The 22434-nt window shown below is 52.9% G+C and overlaps 1 protein-coding gene across 2 annotated transcripts in view; it reads right to left on the bottom strand.

Annotated features, from left to right (window-relative positions):
* SHF (Src homology 2 domain containing F) overlaps positions 1 to 11514 on the bottom strand; it is a 423558-nt gene extending 412044 nt beyond the window's left edge. The window contains exon 1 of one of the 2 annotated variants that reach the window (XM_069624724.1): positions 10917 to 11514. In XM_069624724.1, coding sequence (XP_069480825.1) covers positions 10917 to 11441 — 525 coding nt within the window. In that variant the 5' untranslated portion in view covers positions 11442 to 11514. The remainder of the gene's footprint in view (positions 1 to 10916) is intronic. The other variant, XM_069624725.1, reaches the window with a different exon arrangement.
* Positions 11515 to 22434: the final 10920 nt, after the last annotated feature.

Genomic DNA, 22434 nt, shown 5'->3' with positions numbered 1-22434 from the left:
AATCTGGTTCCCCTACATCTGAAGTAACTTTGAAAATGTCACTTTTCGATGTGTACACATCAAAAGCATTGTTACCAGAGGTGCGTGGCTTGGCGGCTCTCTCTTGTTATGACCCAGGAGTATCTACCAGGCACGACTCCAGTCTTAAGTGGCACTGACAAATGAGCCAGGGCTCATCAAGAGGGCGTGGCCTAATGGGTTCGCATGTGGGATCATTAGGCCACGTCCCCTTGAGGAGCCTGGCTTAATGGGCTACAGGCACCCCTGCCAAGCAGCCTTTTGTAGAGATCTACACCCTCTCCCACCTGGGGGAAATCGCTACATTTATTTTCGAAAGGCTTGCCTGGCAGGGGACATCGCCTCGCCTTTTCAGCCTTAATGGTGGTGCTGCCCCTCGCCAGCTGGGGAGGGGCAGCGTCACCATTAAGGCTAAGAAGGTGAAGCCACTGCTCATTCGCAGGAGTTTCCCTATTTTGAAATAAATAGGCCCCTGCTTCCAGCAGTCTCAAGTTTCTCTCCATAATGGTGGCGCCGGCCCACGGGCGCCACCGGCATCTCTTGCATGTAGGGATGCCTTGCAGTTGCCTGCGCCACCATTATAGGTGAAAGGCATTTTTTTTCTGATGTCTGAATCTCTCGCACATGAGCGAGAGCTTCAGGCTGTAGAAAAAAAGCCTTGTCCTCTAGCGGCTGGGGCTGACAAGGAGAATAGTGAGCCCCGGCTAGCCCAGGCTCACTTAAAGCTCTGGCTCTAGTCTTCTACTCTAGCACAGAAGAGGCCGTCACATGCAGGAGACCACAGTTGCTCGGAGTTCTGGATGTCAGCTGACTGTGGACTTTGCCCGTGACAGAGCCCGTTTGGCCTTTTGTCGTGACATGGAAGAATCTGGCCAGATGCAGAGGATTCCCTCGTCACTTCATTCCATTCCATGGTCTTCGCGGTAAGCAGTTGCACTGGAAATATTTCCATTAAATAGAATGGTTGCCATTCTTTGCCTGCACACTTTCCATTCATGCCTTGACATTGTGGGAATGTTTATCTAAGCAGGTTCCATGGATGACAACCAGTGCTGCTTTCAAAGTAGTGACTCTGAAAAATGTATGCTTACTTCCTGTGACGTCACTTCCCATTGCATATATTAATGAGTTCACCCCTCCACCCTGTTTTTTTGGTTGTTGAAAAGGACTGGTTTCCTGATTTACAACAAGTTTTAACACCTCAACTGCTGGGCTATAATGCAGGACTATGTAAATAGGGCAAACATACTCGTCCTCAGCACAGAAATTACAGACACCCAACCACAAGGTTTCTGAACCGCCATTTTTTATAAAGTGTTTCATACACAACGCCACTACAGCAGGAATCACTTGACAGAGCTATGTGTTTAAAGGTGTTGCTTCACACCGAGGTTTGAGCAGTCGATGGATACCGGACACAGCGGTGAAAAAGCTTGGAAGATCAGCGACCAAGACCTACCATGGCTGCCTGAAGTCAAACAACGGATAATCAAATGATTGACCGAAAAGCCATCATTTGTAATGACCAACAAACGCCAGTAGGACCATGAACGCTGGAGCTGAAGGATACACGTCGACTTTCTTAAACACATACTCAAAGTAAAATAAGACGATGTGGAGATGCTCAAGGACGATGGTCCCTCTTTCGGGAAGCCTGGACAAGGAGGCAGTCTGGACCAGAAGGTGGGGAGATGGGTGGCCAACTACTTGGGATCCCCCAAAGCAGACCCTTAAGCCCATCGCAGGCAAGTGTTTCAGGAGCAGACAATGTTTGTGGAGAGAAATCCTGAACACAAGTGCAAGGTCCTAGCATCAACCTCTATACCCATGCCGCCTACGGAGCACGACGGCTGCATGCAGGTCAGTCGTGTCGCGACAAAGCTTCTTCCAAGCCCATCATCTCTGTTGGCTGACGCAACACATGGTACGAAAGGCCAGCTATCAACTTTTCTCTACATGACTAATTGGAGGACATGGTAAAACGCTGTGCAACCCACACGTGCATGCGACCCAATAACAGAAAATATATTAGGAAAGGTGGTTTGCCTTTACATTTCAGGTTCAGCCCTCGTGATATGTTATGATATGGCATTTATAACGCGCCTGTACACAAGTGTTGCAAGCCTAATGAGCCATGCAAGACCGGGCCATTTCACTTCACCAGCCTTGCGTGGGCCACCTGAGATACATGTTGGGTAATTACAGGCGTACGTTTGTGATGGGGTGCTTCTAAAGTGGAGTGTTCCCGAGTCAGAGGATTCTGCAGCCAGCAAAGCCATGGTTTCTTGCTGTGGCGTGGCATTTTATACTGCCATTAAGGGCAAAGCCAACATGATGAGTGTTCTTACGTGGCCATACTGGCCAACATTGGGAAGCCATTCTGGATAGATTTTCTTACTGCGGCATGACATTTGGGGGGGGAAACATGAGTATGTGCATACTGCAATATACTAGCAGAGCCCACAAGGGCATGTTTTCTTATAATACCAAAACTGTCATTATGGGCAAAGCAAACATAAGTAGGTTCTCCTGCAAGAATACTGGCATATATTGGTGCAGCCAGCAAGGACATGTATGGGTACAAAGACATAATGAAAATGCACTGGAAGATGCTTGTGCCTTGGCCCGCAATAGATTATTTCATGTCTTACCCTACAAAATCGACTGTGAACTGTGGGGCTTTTTGCCCAATTTTTTACAGGTGGTTTCCTGTAAAATGCACCATTTTACATAAGGATTTCATATTCTCAGGGCCCGGGATGAGGACACACCCACGCCCTGAACCCGTCTTGGCTAATGCGGGCTCGCTCACTATGCTCGTTTGCTCCCACGTGTTCATGGAAAACGTTTATCACCACTGTAATGAAAAATAATCCACCACCCGCCACTAAGAAGGTTTTAGTCAAAGCAGTGTGCCACACGGTCAGATTCTAGACACTTTCAGATTAAAATGTAACCCAACACTCACAAAAAGGTGCCCGTTACACTATATTCATGTTATGAATTTGAGACCCCACCACCAAATCTGGACTTCTGATACCAACTCCTAAAAAGGACAGCATGGACCCAGCAGTTTAGTAGTATTGTAGGAAAAGATCAGGATTGTCAAGTTGGATAGTGCCAAACATGGACGAAGGGGGTACGTGCTAGGGGGCGAATGCCTCAAGAGCGAAACTCCGGCTTTCTGAGGGGTCCTTCTTAGCATGGCCTCCACCACACAATTGTCTAAGGAACAGTTGAGCTCTCGTGGTGGGACTTGACGTACACATTTGCCAACTGAAAATGACACACTTCACCAGTAAGCCGGAGTACGACTATCAAAGAGCCCCGACTTGATTCCGGCTGCAAACGAAGTGGCGAGATCGGTGACACGCATTCAATGCTTGGCCAAGTTTGGGTCCGGCCATATGTAGGCGAGTTGGAAATTGATGGGGCCCAAAAAGTCTATCTGGAGTAATGGCGTAACCAAAGCAAACTCGCGGGCCGCGAGCACCCCTCCGACACAGAGAGAGGGGGGTGACGTCATTTAAAATCACAGCCAAGGCCAATAAGAGTACATACCATTGGTTGGGGCGCAAGAGAAACCGATCTCATTGGGGCACTTCACAGTAATTGCTACATATAAGCATGCAAAGGTGATGAATAAGTCTGCACGAAAACTCACCCATCTGCCAGAACCAAACAACGCCTGCACCCAGTGCTTGACGTCACTTATGGTTTGGCTCCCAGTGATGGAGTCGTCAAGAGGACACAATTCAACAACTTAAGTAGCAACACCACATCAGGTGCACCTTTCCACAACATAGAAAATCCACAACGAATGTGCGATTGTCTGGCATTCACAGCAAAGGAACCAAGTGAAATTAATCCAAGGACATGGTAAAAAAGGTTGTTTTTACCACAAAAAAGCTGTCCAATTAAAAGATAAGGTCACAATAGGCATGAAAGGCATGAAGCAAAAAAAAAAAAAAAAAACATCACTGAACTGATCTTCGGGAGACAGAGGCTAAATACTCAATGGCCGTAGTTGTAATTGGTTATTTATAACGCGCTTAATACCCATAGGTTTCTAAATGCGGACCTGGGGATCTAACATGTGTTGCTCCGCGTCGTCTTGCTTCCAAGGCGGGTGCGTTGCACCTGAGCTATCCTCCCGTTTTGTGGCCTCAAGGCGGGTACTTCATGGCAGCGGGCAAAACTGCTCTAAATGGTTGAAGACCAGGTAGGGTGAATCCTAGCAGCGCATTAAGAGCTGGTGGGATGTGAAGATGGATTAACAGCAAAGGAGGGAGGGGGACTGCAGTGACAAGTCACAAAGCAAAGCATTAAGCGATGTGAGCACAGTCCTCCAAGCTGAGCTATTGGGAGCTGAAGCGCTGCTCTCAAGGTCACTCTGCTGCAAGAGACGCAACTCAACGCCTGGCATGAAGCGGGCGGCGCCGCAGGCAACCACCGTGCCCTGAAGCCATCCTTGCCAAGATACACGTCAAAATTCATAGATCGTCTGCAAATTAAGGGTGGGAGGTGGGTCTTTACTCCTAAATATGAAGAGTGATCCTCCAGCACCGCTGTGAGCCTGACCTGCTAGTCGTAATGCACGCTTCTTCGCCAATGCTGCCCCGGTTCCCTCAGGCACGGGTAGACAACTCTGAATTCTCATTCCATAGAAAAAGCACTACAACAACAAACAAACCACACATAGCCTTACGCAACAGCACACGACGGATACCGACCGGATACCACACCAAAAAGCTCAGTGAACGGTGTTAACCGAACTGAAGCTGCCAACAGCACATCACAGCTCCCTTGCCCTTTCTCCAAACTTTGTCCTACTAACATACCCCAATCGACCCCCTTTTTTTTCAGATCCGCCAGAGCGCCAGGGGACCACTCCAGTGGTGATAGTGCATTGTATAAGTATCCTTTACAGAAGATCATAGCCAAAGTGCCATGCGTAAAGGAAGGGATTGGTGGGCTGGATTCCTACGTTACCGGTTTAAGATATTCGTTGTGGTCCCTTGGAGCACCTTTTAATTATGTTTTAACTCGGCAGTGCCATTATAGACGGGGGACCAACCATATGCAAATCAGTTTAGCCCCGCCCCCAAAGCAGCATTCCATCTAGAGGTCATGCATCCTCTTGACAAGATAACTATGATCGCCCTCCCCTCCAATGTGTTTCTGCCTCCTCAGTGTAGGCACAGGGATGGAGGGATCCCCCCATCTGAATATACCTGTGAGCACAGGTGACCTGGGCATTATGGGCATTATGGGCAGCAGGGCAACGCTCCGCCTTTCTGGCCCCTCTGCAAACCAAGCACAAATCCTATGAACTCTTACCGTTATGGAGCGAATTTGTTTTAGGTGGTGCCAAAAAAATGGGTGATGTAGTAAGTTAGAGCGTCACTGAAGCATAACTGGTAACTGGGGGGCAAATGGGCACCAAGGCATGGTGAGCAATAAGGGGCAAACTTGGGCCAAAAAGCTCCATGCAAATGTTTCACACCAGCAATGTTGGCATATATTGTTGAAACAAGCCTCACAGTTCTCTTTCTGTATTATCAACATAAGGGGGGACAAATAGTGGCATCTAAGGAGAGTGGACTTGAGATTTTCTTTTGGGACAAGCACCTAAATGTTTTACACTGGCAATGCTGGCATATTCGGTTGAATTGGGCATTATGATTTTCTTTGGGCGCAATCAACATTCACATTTGTTTGCAATCCTGGCATACACTGTGGCACAAGCAGCATAAACACGTGTTGCAAATGCTTTTGTGCATTGATGAAGACCTGGCATTTATTGGAGAATGTCATGTGCTTTGTAATTAAATTATATGGCCTTTTTTAAGTGTGTGCTATAAAATGCAGCATTTCAAACCCATGATTGTGCAGAATCTCTCGGGCGAAGGGCTGCACGTGCCCGGGCCAACTCGGGAAGAACATTTACGCCTCACCACTGAGTCACCTGCTGACCCTTACCATCACAAAGGATGGCAGTCATGAGTTGCACGTGGCTGGCCTCAAACTGCGATGGCACAGGGCAGCTCTGACATTACAGCGCAATCCCAATGACTCAAAATGCAACGGAAGTGGGGGAGCGAGGGCACATCTGTTGCTTGCTATTTCAATGCAACACCACTATTGCACTTCAGATGGGGAGGGAATAGCGCCATCGCAGGGAGCGCTACAAATTGCCCCTGCACGCTTGTCGCGTTTGCAGGCACCGCCCAACCTAAGGCTCCAAAACCCGTGCATTGACTGGAGAATCAATCGTTGAAGTCTATTTCAGATGAAATGTGACAAAACCGCGCGAGAGTAAATCAAATGAAACAAAGAAGTCAATAAACAAGGCAATACATGTCCTGGCAAGTATTCAGTTCATCACAGGATTGGTGGCTAAACGGTAGCAGGCACCGCCTACCAGGGGCGGAAGCGCTTTGGACTAGTTACCAGGTGGGTGTGAGCCGGACGGAGACCACCACTGCCAGCGCCTCCGAAGCCAGACAACAAAAGGGAACCCGCGCAGGCCCAAGCGGGTCCACTTTCAACATGCACGGTTCTAAACGTGCACACATTTACAGCTTGTGGTATACAGGACCACTTCATTAAATTAAAAATCAGTATGTGCCGCTTTCAGTCTCCAACATGTACACAAAAATGGAAATCGGAGGGGGAATTACAAGAAATCGGAACAATCTAAAAAAATTGATTAATACTATTAATAATCAGCAACCATTAAATGCTGTCCACTATGTAACATGGTGTGATAGCACACTTACTCTGAGGAACATCGCACGGTGGGTGTGCGCTCACCTGGGCTTTTTTTAAACTTTAAGTGAAATTGAATGATGATATATCAACCTCTGGATAATGTGTGGGGCTAATCCACGCACATTTTCCTATGCTCACCGCACAACATACATATAGACCCGTGTACTGTGGGTGGACAGAGCCCACAGGCTCTAGCCACTCCTCCCCCCGTCATATTTAGTTGGAATATAAAAGCTAAGAGTACATCAAGGCATCTCAAAAGGTTGTGGGCAAAACCTTCCTCCTGCATTGGTTAGCCTTATTAACTAACATAGGCTCTATGGATCCGCCCTGCCCTTTGTGAGCTGCTGGTGGCAGCTTTGCATACTAATCTGAGTTAATTCAGGCAGGCCCGCAGGAGGTCTGGTCACAGGACTAAAAGAACAGGAAAACCCCAATAACCTTTGATATGCACTGTGTTAACCTGAAGCCAGCTCTCGTCTCAGTGTCAAGGACAGTGACCAGTCATGTCTGGGACTATGTGTTTACAGTAAGCAACCCCTGCAGAAAGTATGTATTGGGAACATGGGTAAGACTATCCCAACACCCATCCTGTGGAGCTTGCTGGGAGTGCTCTCCCCAAGGCTGGAAGCAGGAACAAGGGCAAGAATATCAACACCCAAGGATTTAGAGTCGAAGAAAGCAATGAATGAGGTGGTGAAGAGGAGAATTCCACACCTTGGGCTTCCCCTTCTCATAAGGATTCTTCCTTCAGGCACTTGGATGAATTGGGTACTCGGAGTAACGACTACAGGGAAGTGAAGCTCCAATCCTGAGCCCAACTGGAACAGTCAGGTATCTACTCACCTGTGGCTTAAGGTGCCTCTGAGCTTCGTGTACTTCCCCTCCCACTGATGAGTAACCCTCTCTCCAATCGTTGGGTGAATTAGGTACTCGGACTAGCGACTATAGGGAAGTGAAGCTCCAATCCCGAACCCAACTGGAAAAGCCAGGTACCTCCTCATCGGTGGCTTATGGAGCCTCTGAGCTTCGTTTACTTCCCCTCCCACTCGTGAGCACCCCTGTCGCCGATCAAGGATGAACCTCAACCAGGAACCCTCCGCCAAGTTTGTATGACATTTCCTTTTAACTAATCGAACATTATCGGTACACACGACTACACGTAAAAGAAACACCAGAGAAGTCACAGTTCACTCGATGTGGAGTCAGAAAAGTTCATAGTAGTATATTGTGTGCCTTCCTCAGGGTGCAAAAGCTGGATATGGCATTAGGACACCTTATGCCAGTCTTTATATGCCCTAACCAGAAGGAAAACATATAAAATGGTTAGTTCATTAAGGGCAGAATTCAATGTCTGAGCAGTAAAAAGGAGGCGACGGAAGTGTTGGTACCAGCAATTAGAAGTCCTCTGCCACGCCACTCTCTTAAGCGGTGTGCCCAACAATGCAATGCGCTACTTGAAACATTTCCTTCCTTACCTAAATGGTATCCAGGAAGCAGGCTTCCAAAGAGATTGAAACTCACAGTGGCTTGCACTCCGAGACCCAAGCAGACGCTGAAAGCGATAATACTGACTAACGTAGGCTTCTGAATGGAACCTTTAGTTGGCCGGCTTTGCATCAGAAGCGTTGCCGCAAACTGAACATCAGACATCCAGTGGAGAAACTTTGATGAAAATGTTGGGGGGCGGCGGCGATATGATATCTAAATGAAAGGGGCCCCTTCAAATGAGTGGGACAAAATGGTGTGCCAAAAAATTTGGGGGGGCAAACACCGTTGTCCCCCTTAAAATTACACCCATGCGGACATCCTTGGCCATTGCCTATGAAGTCCAGGTGTGCCTTCAACAAATGACAATTCTCCGACGTCTTTGAAAGGGACATTGACTCCCATGCAACATCAGAACGGGACAAATATTCCTTGTAAATTATACAAAGACCAAATCCGACAATCTTGTAACAGTACATAGGCGATCATCTCGGAGGCACCTGCACCTACCTGAACATGCTCCTTTTCACTAATTCACTTATATCTAATCTAATGCCTCTGTGGTACATTTGGTCTTTTGCAAACACTAGTCCTAAACCAGAGGCTTTCCACGTACTTTGAGATTGAAGCCCACAACTCTACTTCCAATGACAGGCCAAGTCCCTTGAGTCGAGAGAGACCAATCGGTAGAGCTGCAAGACCAGGTTATATCAAGGGGTGAAGACAGCCACTCGCATCTCCACGATGGGAGCCCTCGCTTCCCAAGCAAGCTCTGATCAGACGGAGCATGGAGCTAGGTACGTACAGCAAACTTGACATGGAGATCTATAAACTCCTCGATATCGACTCGATCAGCGTATCCACCATCAACACTGAAGAAAGACCCATGCAACACTGCTCTGGAAGGGAAGCCCAACTCTAGACCAGAAGGCCACATTTGTAGTCGAGGATGTTTTTTTAACGGTGTGATTTGTAGTTGTAGAGAGGGATGGTGTCTCTTCTATCCTGCCCCCCCCTTTTAGATAGGCGGCACACCAGCGAGACCCAAGGATAGGCACTGTCGAGTTCTTTGGAGGGGGATGTGTAGGCAGGGCTAAAATGATAACCCTCTAGTGATAACCTTACTTGTGTATTTTGGGGTTTCATCTACAGTGAAGCCAACTACTTTACAGAGCGTGGCCACGCAATGTGCCAGTCAGCTAGGGTGCTGCATTTGTCGTCGTTAGCCAGAGCCACTTTGGGAGAAGCGATGATTAAACGGTACAGAGGCCGGGCACGTGCGACAGATTGAGGTGGCAGTCACAGAACCGCCGCCACGATCTACCTGTGTAGGCACCCGTCATCATATACACTTGCTACGCTCACAGTTTAGCACGCATGATGCAGGGATGGAAGAGCACGTCATCTCTGCGTCAACACATCACGTCGACGCATGCACTAGTCATAACCATGCAAAGTGTTGCAATACCAAACAGCACAAAGGGGCGATGCCCGAACTTGGGTTCAGTACCACAATGGAGACTTTTCGAGTAGACCGCCGCCAACTGATCAGGGACAATAGACTAGGGAAGGCTGTAGCATTGGTTTCTAATATAGCGCTTTACGCCAGCCTCCAAGCGCAGTGCTGGGTACTGAACCTGTGCTTCTCGGTGTAATCTTATTTCCAGAACGAGCACGTTGCCCCCGAGCTTTTCTCCCGGCTAAACCACATTCAGCTGGACAGGTCCAGCATCCATCCGAGGAGCTCCCATCACCTTTTTCGAGGTTCCTGAATGACAGCGGACTGGTGATTATTACAGACCAAAGTAGGTGAAAGGTCACGGGGGTGTCTGCCCTGCCCCCCCCCCCGGCAATGAACTTCATGTCCGCATATTTAAGTGCAGAAAAAATAAAAATCGCAGAAAAATGCCAACAGTTTCATGTTTAACACACACTTATAAAGAACGGGCGATTGAGGCGAGGGTAAGACGGGTGCCCCCCCTCTTTTAGTAGAATGTTGGAAGGAGGCGCAGAACCAGGGCGTTACATCCAACCCTCTTGCACAGCGAGGGAGCGAAGGGGGCTCAAATGAAACGACCCCTTAGAACAAGTCGTATCTCTTTGTCCAAAATGGGAGTAAACTCTTGTACAAAGGGCGTGCGGCGGGTGCCAATGTCACTAATGTGGCGGTGCCCTTCACTGCGGGGGTTCGGATCCCTGCCTACCCCCACACGCCGTCATTATAACACCCGGGTGTATAATCACAGATACACGCATGCCCTCTCCACCCCGCAGAATTAGGCTGTAACAAGTCAACCCGGAGTTCAATGGCATGAATGCCAGCCCGACACAATGATTACCACACACTCCAGTAAGCAACCAGGACAGGGCTGACAGCCATCGGTGGAACCGGTTGGTTATCCCAGGGGCCCACGAAAAACCTAGCACCCCCATGCCCTGTGTAAGCTTGGCACTGGTGACCCCCAAGCCCATGGACTGCCAGTACCAAGAACTTGTTTTTTGTCTCTAGTGCAAGACTGGTCACACTTCCAAAGCAGCGTGGGGCTATTGACCTTAACGAACCAATGATAGAGGCTTGCCCCCCTGCCCTAACCCCCAAGAACTGTCACGGTGCCAGGCTCTGCCCACAGACTCACCTTGTCCGGTTTGGCAGCTTCGGGAGGGGGAGAAGTCGGGGTCTTGTTGTTGGCTGCCCCAAGACCAGGGGACGGGCTGCCGGGGGACACAGGGGGCGCCACTTTCTCAGCCTCCACTTTAATGAGCCGGTGCTTGGGGGAGAGGAACCTTCCGTCCGCGGGAGCCCCTGGGGCGGGGGTGTCCGTGCGCCCCCCAGGGCTGTACGGGTCCTCAAAGTCTCGCTCCTTCTGCAGTTTGTAGGCGCTAACGATATCGGGCTGCGGGGCGGGCGTAACAGCGCAGGGCAGCTCGCGGGGCCCCCCCGGGGGCGGCTGGCCGCCGTGCCGGTAGTCCGGGCGGGGCGGAGCCGGGGGGGCCGGCTTGGTGCTGCTCTTGAAGCCCAGGTGCTCCTTGATCCAGCGGGCCATGCCGGCTGTGCATTGCTGTCCCGTGCTGGGGGCCTGCGGGGGGCCCGGCCGGCCTGGGGGGCTCTGCGGGGCGGCGGTGACGGAAGATCGAGGCGCCGGGGCTCCGCTCAGCAGCATGTGAGCGACGGCTCTGCCGAGCAGGAAGCGGCGGCATGTGAGCTGCGGCTCCCGGGTCTCTGGGATAGAGGGATGGAGGGGGGCATCTAGCGGCCGAGGGGGGTACTGCGGGGAGAGGGCCTGCATCCCAAGAGCACCAGGAGAGACCTCTGCCGGGGGACAGGGAGCACGAGAGAGTGCTGGGATAGAAGGCACGAGAGTGCTAGCATCCCAAGAGTACCAGGTGAGACCTCTGCGGGGGGGAAAGGGAGAGCGAGAGAGTGCTGGGGTAGAAGGCACGAGAGTGCTGGCATCCCAAGAGCACCAGGAGAGACCTCTGCCGGGGGACAGGGAGAACGAGAGAGTGCTGGGATAGAAGGCACGAGAGTGCTAGCATCCCAAGAGCACCAGGAGAGACCTCTGCCGGGGGACAGGGAGAACGAGAGAGTGCTGGGATAGAAGGCACGAGAGTGCTGGCATCCCAAGAGCAGCAGAAGAGACGTCTGCCGGGTGACAGGGAGAACAAGAGAGTGCTGGGATAGAGAGGGTCTGAGAGCGCTGGCATCCCAAGAGCACCAGGAGAGACCGCTACCGGGGGACAGGGAGAACAAGAGAGTGCTGGGATAGAGAGGGCAATATGCTTGAGAGGGCTGGCATCCCAAGAGCACAAGGAGATACCTCTACCGGGTGACAAGAGAGTGCTGAGATCTTATGCTCGAGAGGGGTACTGCGGGAGAGGGCTGGCATCCCAAGAGCACCAGGAGAGACCTCTGCCGGGGGACAGGGAGCACAAGAGAGTGCTGGGATAGAAGGCACGGGAGTGCTAGCATCCCAAGAGCACCAGGTGAGACCTCTGCGGGGGGAAAGGGAGAGCGAGAGAGTGCTGGGGTAGAAGGCACGAGAGTGCTGGCATCCCAAGAGCACCAGTAGAGACCTCTGCCGGGGGACAGGGAGAACGAGAGAGTGCTGGGATAGAAGGCACGAGAGTGCTGGCATCCCAAGAGCAGCAGAAGAGACGTCTGCCGGGTGACAGGGAGAACAAGAGAGTGCTGGGATAGAGAGGGGCTGAGAGCGCTGGCATCCCAAGAGCACCAGGAGAGACCGCTACCGGGGGACAGGGAGAACAAGAGAGTGCTGGGATAGAGAGGGCAATATGCTTGAGAGGGCTGGCATCCCAAGAGCACCAGGAGAGACCTCTACCTGGTGACAGGGAGAACAACAGAGTGCTGGGATAGAGAGGGGGATTATACTCGAGAGGGCACAAGAGCGCTGGCATCCCAAGAGCACCAGGAGAGACCTCTACCGGGTGACAGGGAGAACAAGAGAGTGCTGGGAAAGAGAGGGATTATACTCGAGAGGGCACGAGAGCACTGGCATCCCAAGAGCACCAGGAGAGACCTCTACCGGGGGACAGGGAAAACAAGAGAGTGCTAGGATCTTATGTTCTGGAGGGGTACGGCAGTGAGGGCGCTGGCATCCCAAGAACACCAGGAGAGACCTCTACCGGTTGACAGGGAGAACAAGAGAGTGCTGGGATAGAGAGGGGATTATACTCGAGAGGGCACGAGAGCACTGGCATCCCAAGAGCACCAGGAGAGACCTCTACCGGGGGACAGGGAGAACAAGAGAGTGCTAGGATAGAGAGGGGAATTATGCTCGAGAGGGCATGAGAGCGCAGGCATCCCAAGATTACCAGGAGAGACCTCTACCGGATGACAAGAGAGTACTGAGATCTTATGCTCGAGAGGGGTACTGCAGGAGAGGGCTGGCATCCCAAGAGCACCAGGAGAGACCTCTGCCGGGGGACAGGGAGCACGAGAGAGTGCTGGGATAGAAGGCACGAGAGTGCTAGCATCCCAAGAGCACCAGGTGAGACCTCTGCGGGGGGAAAGGGAGAGCGAGAGAGTGCTGGGGTAGAAGGCACGAGAGTGCTGGCATCCGAAGAGCACCAGGAGAGACCTCTGCCGGGGGACCGGGAGAACGAGAGAGTGCTGGGATAGAAGGCACGAGAGTGCTGGCATCCCAAGAGCAGCAGAAGAGACGTCTGCCGGGTGACAGGGAGAACAAGAGAGTGCTGGGATAGAGAGGGGCTGAGAGCGCTGGCATCCCAAGAGCACCAGGAGAGACCGCTACCGGGGGACAGGGAGAACAAGAGAGTGCTGGGATAGAGAGGGCAATATGCTTGAGAGGGCTGGCATCCCAAGAGCACCAGGAGAGACCTCTACCTGGTGACAGGGAGAACAACAGAGTGCTGGGAAAGAGAGGGATTATACTCGAGAGGGCACGAGAGCACTGGCATCCCAAGAGCACCAGGAGAGACCTCTACCGGGTGACAGGGAGAACAAGAGAGTGCTGGGATAGAGAGGGGATTATACTCGAGAGGCCACGAGAGCACTGTCATCCCAAGAGCACCAGGAGAGACCTCTACCGGGGGACAGGGAAAACAAGAGAGTGCTAGGATCTTATGTTCTGGAGGGGTACGGCAGTGAGGGCGCTGGCATCCCAAGAACACCAGGAGAGACCTCTACCGGTTGACAGGGAGAACAAGAGAGTGCTGGGATAGAGAGGGGATTATACTCGAGAGGGCACGAGAGCACTGGCATCCCAAGAGCACCAGGAGAGACCTCTACTGGGGGACAGGGAGAACAAGAGAGTGCTAGGATAGAGAGGGGAATTATGCTCGAGAGGGCACGAGAGCGCTGGCATCCCAAGATTACCAGGAGAGACCTCTACCGGATGACAAGAGAGTACTGAGATCTTATGCTCGAGAGGGGTACTGCGGGAGAGGGCTGGCATCCCAAGAGCACTAGGAGAGACCTCTGCCGGTTGACAGGGAGAACAAGAGAGTGCTGGAATAGAGAGGGGATTATACTCGAGAGGGCACGAGAGTGTTGACATCCCAAGAGCACCAGGAGAGACCTCTACCGGGTGACAGGGAGAACAAGAGAGTGCTGAGATTTTATGCTCGAGAGAGGTACTGCGATGAGAGTGCTGGCCTCCCAAGAGCACCAGGAGAGACCTCTACCGGGTGACAGGGAGAACAAGAGAGTACTGGGATAGAGGGGGACATTTTGCTCGAGAGGGGTGCTGCAAGGCAAGACAGGAAAAATGGGGGCATTTAATGGGGGCTGGTGGGTGATATAAACATAGCCGTAGGCTAGTAAATAATGAGGAAACGCACACTGTGACTTTTGCCTCTTCATCCGCCGTGTCCCCTTTGGTGGCGCGTGCAGACCCCTCTCTTGCCGTTGCTGCTGCCAGGTACGGCGCGTGCCCAGAGATGCTGCAGCGCTGCAGGGCCACTGGGATACAGGGGGAGAGGTGGGACCCCTACCCTGAGAGAGTTCCTGCAGAGACTGGGGTGAAGAGGGACCCGGGAGAGGGGATGGCATGGCCACAGGGAGAGGAGACACGACCTGCTGGCGCAGTACTGCAACGAGAGGGAGTCCGGATGGGACCTGAACTCCCACCCCAAAGAAGTACAACATGCCCCAGTACTTCCCCTTTCCTGGAGGTGGCGGGGGGCTCCGTCTTCACCCGAGTTCATCCACTTCCGGGGAGAGGGGCTTCTTCCACTGAGGGTGACTTGGGGGGTACACGTGGGTGGACGGAGTCCCCACACTTTTTTCCGAGGGCTCCTTGATATGCTAATTTCTGGCGATGCCACATTCAATTGGTATGCCATCGAGCCCCTCCACTTTTTAATTTAATGAATTGGCCCCTGATGAAACTGATGGTCACCCATCAGCCCAGAGTGGCACTGCGGGGAGAATGCGAGTAGGACCAAGGTTCACGCATCACTGAGCTGGAGTTACTGGGAGGGGGCCTTTACCTGCTGATTGGGGGTACAGCAGAGGCCGAAGACAACGGTATGTTTGAGATCAGACCACAGGAACGCTAGGAAAGGGGTGGTCACTCGCAAGTTCCTTTGCACCCTGCCACACACGCTTTTCTGAAGGACGGTTAACTCCCCGTTCCCATTCATCAGAAGAGGGCCATCTACCGGCCAAGAGGTTTAACTACAGACCCATGTGCATCCTGGGCCAGGATCGCTGGGGTGGGAGACCCGCTAGGGAATCTACCAAATGCGAGAGGTACCACGAAGGGAGCACAAGTAGTGGGCTAAGAGTGATGCTGCGGGGAGAGGGTGCTCAACATCACTGGGCGGGAAAGCCTAGAGAGGAAGGACAAGCGGAAGGGGCAGGAATATCTGCCGACTGAGCACAGTATTGCAGAAAGAGGGAAGCGGGAACATGTGACATGGGATATCCGGGCCACTGAGGATAAACTGAGTGAGAAGGCCGCGGTAGCTACTAACCGAGATGGGTACTCCACAGTGAAGTAGAGTGGACATCTACCAGCCCAGAGCAGTCCCGCATAGAGGGGACAATGTGGACATGTAACACTGTATCCTAAGATCACTGGGAACAGGACGGGATGAAAGGAATATGTGCGAGCCGGGAGCAGCAGTGAAGGTAAATATGCCATGGGAGCCGGAGGCCCAGGATCACAGTGACAGAAGGAGGAAGTGGGGACCTCTATGAGCCAGGAGCAGCACTACAGGCAAAGGAGGCCTGGGAGCCGGTGTCCCAGGAACACAGTGATGGAAGAAGGAAGGTGCGTTCTCTATGAACTGGGGGCAGCATTGCAGGCAAATATGCCATGGGAGCCGGAGGCCCAGGATCACAGTGACAGAAGAAGGAAGGGGGGATCTTGACGAGCCAGGAACAGCACTGCAGGCAGCAATAGCATGGAAGCCGGAGGACCAGGATCACAGTGACAGAAGAAGGAAGGGGGGACCTCTATGTGCCAGGGGTAGCACTGCAGGCAGCAATAGCATGGGAGCCGGAGGTCCAGGATCACAGTGACGGAAGAAGGAAGGGGGGACAATGATGAGCCAGGAGCAGCATCGCACGCAGCAATAGCATGGGAGCCGGAGGCCAAGGATCACAGTGACAGAAGAGGGAAGGGGGGACCTTGACGAGACAGGAGCAGCACTGCAGGCAGCAATAGCATGGGAGCCGGAGGACCAGGATCACAGTGACAGAAGAAGGAAGGGGGAACCATGATGAGCCAGGAGCAGCATCGCACACAGCAATAGCATGGGAGCCGGAGGCCCAGGATCACAGTGACAGAAAAGGGAAGAGGGGACCTTGAGGAGACAGGAGCAGCACTGCAGGCAGCAATAGCATGGGAGCCGGAGGACCAGGATCACAGTGACAGAAGAAGGAAGGGGGGGATCTTGACGAGCCAGGAGCAGCACTACAGGCAGCAATAGCATGGAAGCCGGAGGACCAGGATCACAGTGACAGAAGAAGGAAGGGGGGACCTCTATGAGCCAGGGGTAGCACTGCAGGCAGCAATAGCATGGGAGCCGGAGGTCCAGGATCACAGTGACGGAAGAAGGAAGGGGGGACCTCTATGAGCCAAGGGTAGCACTGCAGGCAGCAATAGCATGGGAGCCGGAGGACCAGGATCACAGTGACGGAACAAGGAAGGTGGGTCCTCTATGAACTGGGAGCAGCACTGCAGGCAAAGATGGCATGGGAGCAGGAGGCTCAGGATCACAGTGACAGAAGAAGGAAGGGGGACCTTGACGAGCCGGGAACAGCACTGCAGGCAACAATAGCATGGGAGCCGGAGGACCAGGATCACAGCGACAGAAGAAGGAAGGGGGGACCATGATGAGCCAGGAGCAGCACTGCACGCAGCAATAGCATGGAGCCGGAGGGCCAGGATCACAGTGAAGGAAGAAGGAAGGGGGGACCTCTATGAGCCAGGGGTAGCACTGCAGGCAGCAATAGCATGGGTGCCCGAGGACCAGGATCACAGTGACAGAAGAAGGAAGGGGGAACCATGATGAGCCAGGAGCAGCACTGCACGCAGCAATAGCATGGGAGCCGGAGGGCCAGGATCACAGTGATGGAAGAAGGAAGGGGGGACCTCTATGAGCCAGGGGTAGCACTGCACGCAGCAATAGCATGGGAGCCGGAGGACCAGGATCACAGTGACGGAAGAAGGAAGGGGGGACCTCTATGAGCCAGGGGTAGCACTGCACGCAGCAATAGCATGGGAGCCGGAGGACTTGGATCACAGTGACGGAAGAAGGAAGGGGGGACCTCTATGAGCCAGGGGTAGCACTGCAGGCAGCAATAGTATGGGAGCCGGAGTACCAGGATCACAGTGACAGAAGAAGGAAGGGGGGGATCTTGACGAGCCAGGAGCAGCACTGCAGGCAGCAATAGCATGGAAGCCGGAGGACCAGGATCACAGTGACAGAAGAAGGAAGGGGGGACCTCTATGAGCCAGGGGTAGCACTGCAGGCAGCAATGGAATGGGAGCCGGAGGTCCAGGATCACAGTGACGGAAGAAGGAAGGGGGACCTCTATGAGCCAAGGGTAGCACTGCAGGCAGCAATAGCATGGGAGCCGGAGGACCAGGATCACAGTGACAGAAGAGGGAAGAGGGGACCTTGAGGAGACAGGAGCAGCACTGCAGGCAGCAATAGCAAGGGAGCCGGAGGACCAGGATCACAGTGACAGAAGAAGGAAGGGGGGGATCTTGACGAGCCAGGAGCAGCACTACAGGCAGCAATAGCATGGAAGCCGGAGGACCAGGATCACAGTGACAGAAGAAGGAAGGGGGGACCTCTATGAGCCAGGGGTAGCACTGCAGGCAGCAATAGCATTGGAGCCGGAGGTCCAGGATCACAGTGACGGAAGAAGGAAGGGGGGACCTCTATGAGCCAAGGGTAGCACTGCAGGCAGCAATAGCATGGGAGCCGGAGGAACAGGATCACAGTGACAGAACAAGGAAGGTGGGTCCTCTATGAACTGGGAGCAGCACTGCAGGCAAAGATGGCATGGGAGCCGGAGGATCAGGATCACAGTGACAGAAGAAGGAAGGGGGACCTTGACGAGCCGGGAGCAGCACTGCAGGCAGCAATAGCATGGGAGCCGGAGGACCAGGATCACAGTGACAGAAGAAGGAAGGGGGGACCATGATGAGCCAGGAGCAGCACTGCACGCAGCAATAGCATGGGAGCCGGAGGGCCAGTATCACAGTGAAGGAAGAAGGACGGGGGGACCTCTATGAGCCAGGGGTTAGCACTGCAGGCAGCAATAGCATGGGTGCCGGAGGACCAGGATCACAGTGACAGAAGAAGGAAGGGGGAACCATGATGAGCCAGGAGCAGCACTGCACGCAGCAATAGCATGGGAGCCGGAGGGCCAGGATCACAGTGATGGAAGAAGGAAGGGGGGACCTCTATGAGCCAGGGGTGGCACTGCACGCAGCAATAGCATGGAAGCCGGAGGACCAGGATCACAGTGACAGAAGAAGGAAGGGGGGGATCTTGACGAGCCAGGAGCAGCACTGCAGGCAGCAATAGCATGGAAGCCGGAGGACCAGGATCACAGTGACAGAAGAAGGAAGCGGGGACCTCTATGAGCCAGGGGTAGCACTGCAGGCAGCAATAGCATGGGAGCCGGAGGTCCAGGATCACAGTGACGGAAGAAGGAAGGGGGACCTCTATGAGCCAAGGGTAGCACTGCAGGCAGCAATAGCATGGGAGCCGGAGGACCAGGATCACAGTGACAGAACAAGGAAGGTGGGTCCTCTATGAACTGGGAGCAGCACTGCAGGCAAAGATGGCATGGGAGCCGGAGGCTCAGGATCACAGTGACAGAAAAAGGAAGGGGGACCTTGACGAGCCGGGAGCAGCACTGCAGGCAGAAATAGCATGGGAGCCGGAGGACCAGGATCACAGTGACAGAAGAAGGAAGGGGGGACCATGATGAGCCAGGAGCAGCACTGCACGCAGCAATAGCATGGGAGCCGGAGGGCCAGGATCACAGTGAAGGAAGAAGGAAGGGGGGACCTCTATGAGCCAGGGGTAGCACTGCAGGCAGCAATAGCATGGGTGCCGGAGGACCAGGATCACAGTGACAGAAGAAGGAAGGGGGAACCATGATGAGCCAGGAGCAGCACTGCACGCAGCAATAGCATGGGAGCCGGAGGGCCAGGATCACAGTGACGGAAGAAGGAAGGGGGGACCTCTATGAGCCAGGGGTAGCACTGCACGCAGCAATAGCATGGGAGCCGGAGGACCAGGATCACAGTGACGGAAGAAGGAAGGGGGGACCTCTATGAGCCAGGGGTAGCACTGCAGGCAGCAATAGCATGGGTGCCGGAGGACCAGGATCACAGTGACAGAAGAAGGAAGGTGGGTCCTCTATGAACTGGGAGCAGCACTGCAGGCAAAGAAGGCATGGGAGCCAGAGGCCCAGGATCAAAGTGATAGAAGAAGGAAGGGGGGATCTCTAAGAGCCGGAAACATAACTGCAGGTAGAGATGGCATGGAAGCTGGGATATCAAGACCACTGGGACAGAAGGGTGGGGACAGAAGGGTGGGCAGAGGTCTAATGAGGAAAGAGGGTGGTGTCATGCCGCCGGCGTCTAGTCGCCGGTGGGGGCTATGGAACGCCTGGCGTTGGCGGCACCGTTAGGTCGCCCATTGTTTTTTTCCTGTCCATTTCCGGGTTTTGCCCGCTCTAGTCTTTCTCTGTCTCCCTGGATCCGCTACTTAAGCACCGCCCACTTCCGGGTCCGGGTCCACTTCTTGGGCCTCCAGTCGGCGTCTCTTCGCCGTTCATTCTCTCTTTTGTCTCGCCCGCGGCGCTCCTTCGCCGTCCTGGTTCTCCTGTCTTTCTTTCCTTTTCTCTCTTTGCCGCTTGCCCTCTCCGGCTGATTTCCTCGTCCACCTCTCCTGGAAACTCCTAAGGACTTACCTCGCCTCCAGACACCTGTCCAGGATTCTTGCTTCAGTCGTCCTCCTTCTGACATCGGATCTGCAGGTTTTCATCACTTCCCGGACCTGCTGGACTGCTATCTTGTTCACCGAGGGTTTTTTTAAGCATCCGCTTTTTTCCCTCGTCTATTCGGTCTCTGCGGGAAGGAAGCCTCTTGCTTCCCAGCTTGGCAGGGAATCAGGGTGGCTTCCTACCGCGGACGGCCCTACCTCTTCTCAAAGAAGAAGAAGATCGGAAAGAAGGCTAACCGCCGCGAAACTTCTCCAGAGGACTCAGGTGAGGAGGAAGGGGAGGAAGTAGTGGATATAACTGATACGCCTTCTAAAGCTGCGGAGGTTGACAGATAGTAGAAACCAAAATCGAAGTATCTGATAAGCAAAGGAAGAGTTGGATCCATGCCTGAAGTCCCATGAAGCAAAGGGAAGGACATCGAGCAGTGTGAGAGAGCTCCTGCTGGTAGACAAGACAACATAGGAGCTGGACTCCATGGATGACTGGGATAGTGGGAGGGAGGAAGAACACCTCTTGCTGAGAGGGGTACTGCAATGAGGGCGGCCAAGTGAGTTGGCAGTCAGACTTCCTAGCACACTGGTGTACAGAGAGTGTAATCATCTAATGTCTAAGAGAGGCACTACACAATGAGAATAGGTACAGGAGAGGGGGCATCTGCTGGCCGAGAGGGGCTCTGCAAAGACAGGGGAGTTAGGACATATACCTTAAGACTGGGTGATCATTAGGATAAATCCAAGGATTACTGACACCCACTGGTTAAAAGAGACACTGCACTGAAATAGTTCAGTAGGGGAACTGGCAACAGCTTCCAAGGATCACTTGGAGCATGAGCGCCAGGGGACCACTCCGGTGGTGATAGTGCGTGGTACAAATATCCTTTAACATTAACATTAACATCTACCAGCCATGGTCAGACTTGCAGAGTGATGGAAGAAGTCATTACAGGCACATAGTAAAGGGGGATATCTACTGCCCAGGGGAGGCACCAGGGTGAGTGATAAAGGAGTGATGACATGGGAGCCGGGATTCTTTCATCACAGGTATAGGAGAAGACAGGAAGACATCTTCTAGACAAGAGAATGTGACAAAGTCCTCTATGTTTTACTGGGGACTTCCAGTGGAGCGACCAACAAGGACATCTACCTCCCCAAGCAAGAGGATGATGGGCCTGTAGAAGGTAAATGGGGATCCTCTGCACACCCCCACTTAGTACATTCACTGGACACCCTCAATTAGACTATTGGGCCATGTTCCTTTGAGAACCCGGATTTGGGACTGATAAGGAAGCAATAGTGACCCTGCTGTCTTAAGAGATTGGCACTTGAAATTGATAAGGAAGCAAATAATAGTATGTTGTGATACTTGCCCTTTACTAGATTGGGACTTGGGCAATCAGAAATGCAAGTAGCATACAGTCTGCCAAGATGTACTGCTTGCTCAGTGACACAACACCTGCATACCCTGAAGGCTTTTCACAACTCTTACGGAACTTCACTCAGAGACCGCCATGGAACTCAGGAGAAATCAGAAACCCTCTGCGCGGTTTGTGGGGGGAAGTTGCTTGGTAGAGAAGCTATTATGGACACTCTCAACTGAGCTTGCTCTGCGAATCAAGAATATGGCAAGCATGGGGAAACAGAACACTGCTTATGCTTGATATCTGCACAGCTGAAAACACCACACCAAGGGACCTGAAGCCCCAGAGAAAGCCATAAGAGAGGAGCCAGTGAAATCCAAAATGGTGGACCAGCCATTTGTAGGCTTGGCCCAGTCAACCAGGCCCTCAGTGAACCCTGGTGTGCTAGTTAAGATTCAACAATCCCCTGCTCTCACCAATATCATTACATAGTTGCAAACCACCCCCAGGAGCTCAACCCAGGTGCAGGGCCGGTGAGATAAATAAGCACACTCTCACTCAGGCTTTGTGGCTGCTTGGAGATGAACCATCTGGAAAGAGTTTTGTGATAGTTAGCAAGTAGAAAGACTTTGGAGAGAAGAAGGAGCATAGAGCAAGGAGGGCTTGAGACCGAGGGCAGTAGGGGCAGTGATGAAAGTGGTTAAACATCATGAAGCAGTGGTTAAAGGAAATGGGAGGCAGTGTTGGAATACCAGGACAAGGGGGTCGACCATCAGGAGAAAGCAGTTACACATCAAGATGAGGTGGTCAAAGGAAATAAGAAGAATTTGGTTAA

Source organism: Ambystoma mexicanum, chromosome 11 (genome assembly GCF_040938575.1).
Source record: "Ambystoma mexicanum isolate Mex_15411 chromosome 11, UKY_AmexF1_1, whole genome shotgun sequence".
NCBI lineage: Eukaryota > Metazoa > Chordata > Amphibia > Caudata > Ambystomatidae > Ambystoma > Ambystoma mexicanum.
The sequence above is the reverse complement of the archived record's forward strand: the minus strand, read 5'-3'. Positions and strand labels throughout refer to the sequence as shown.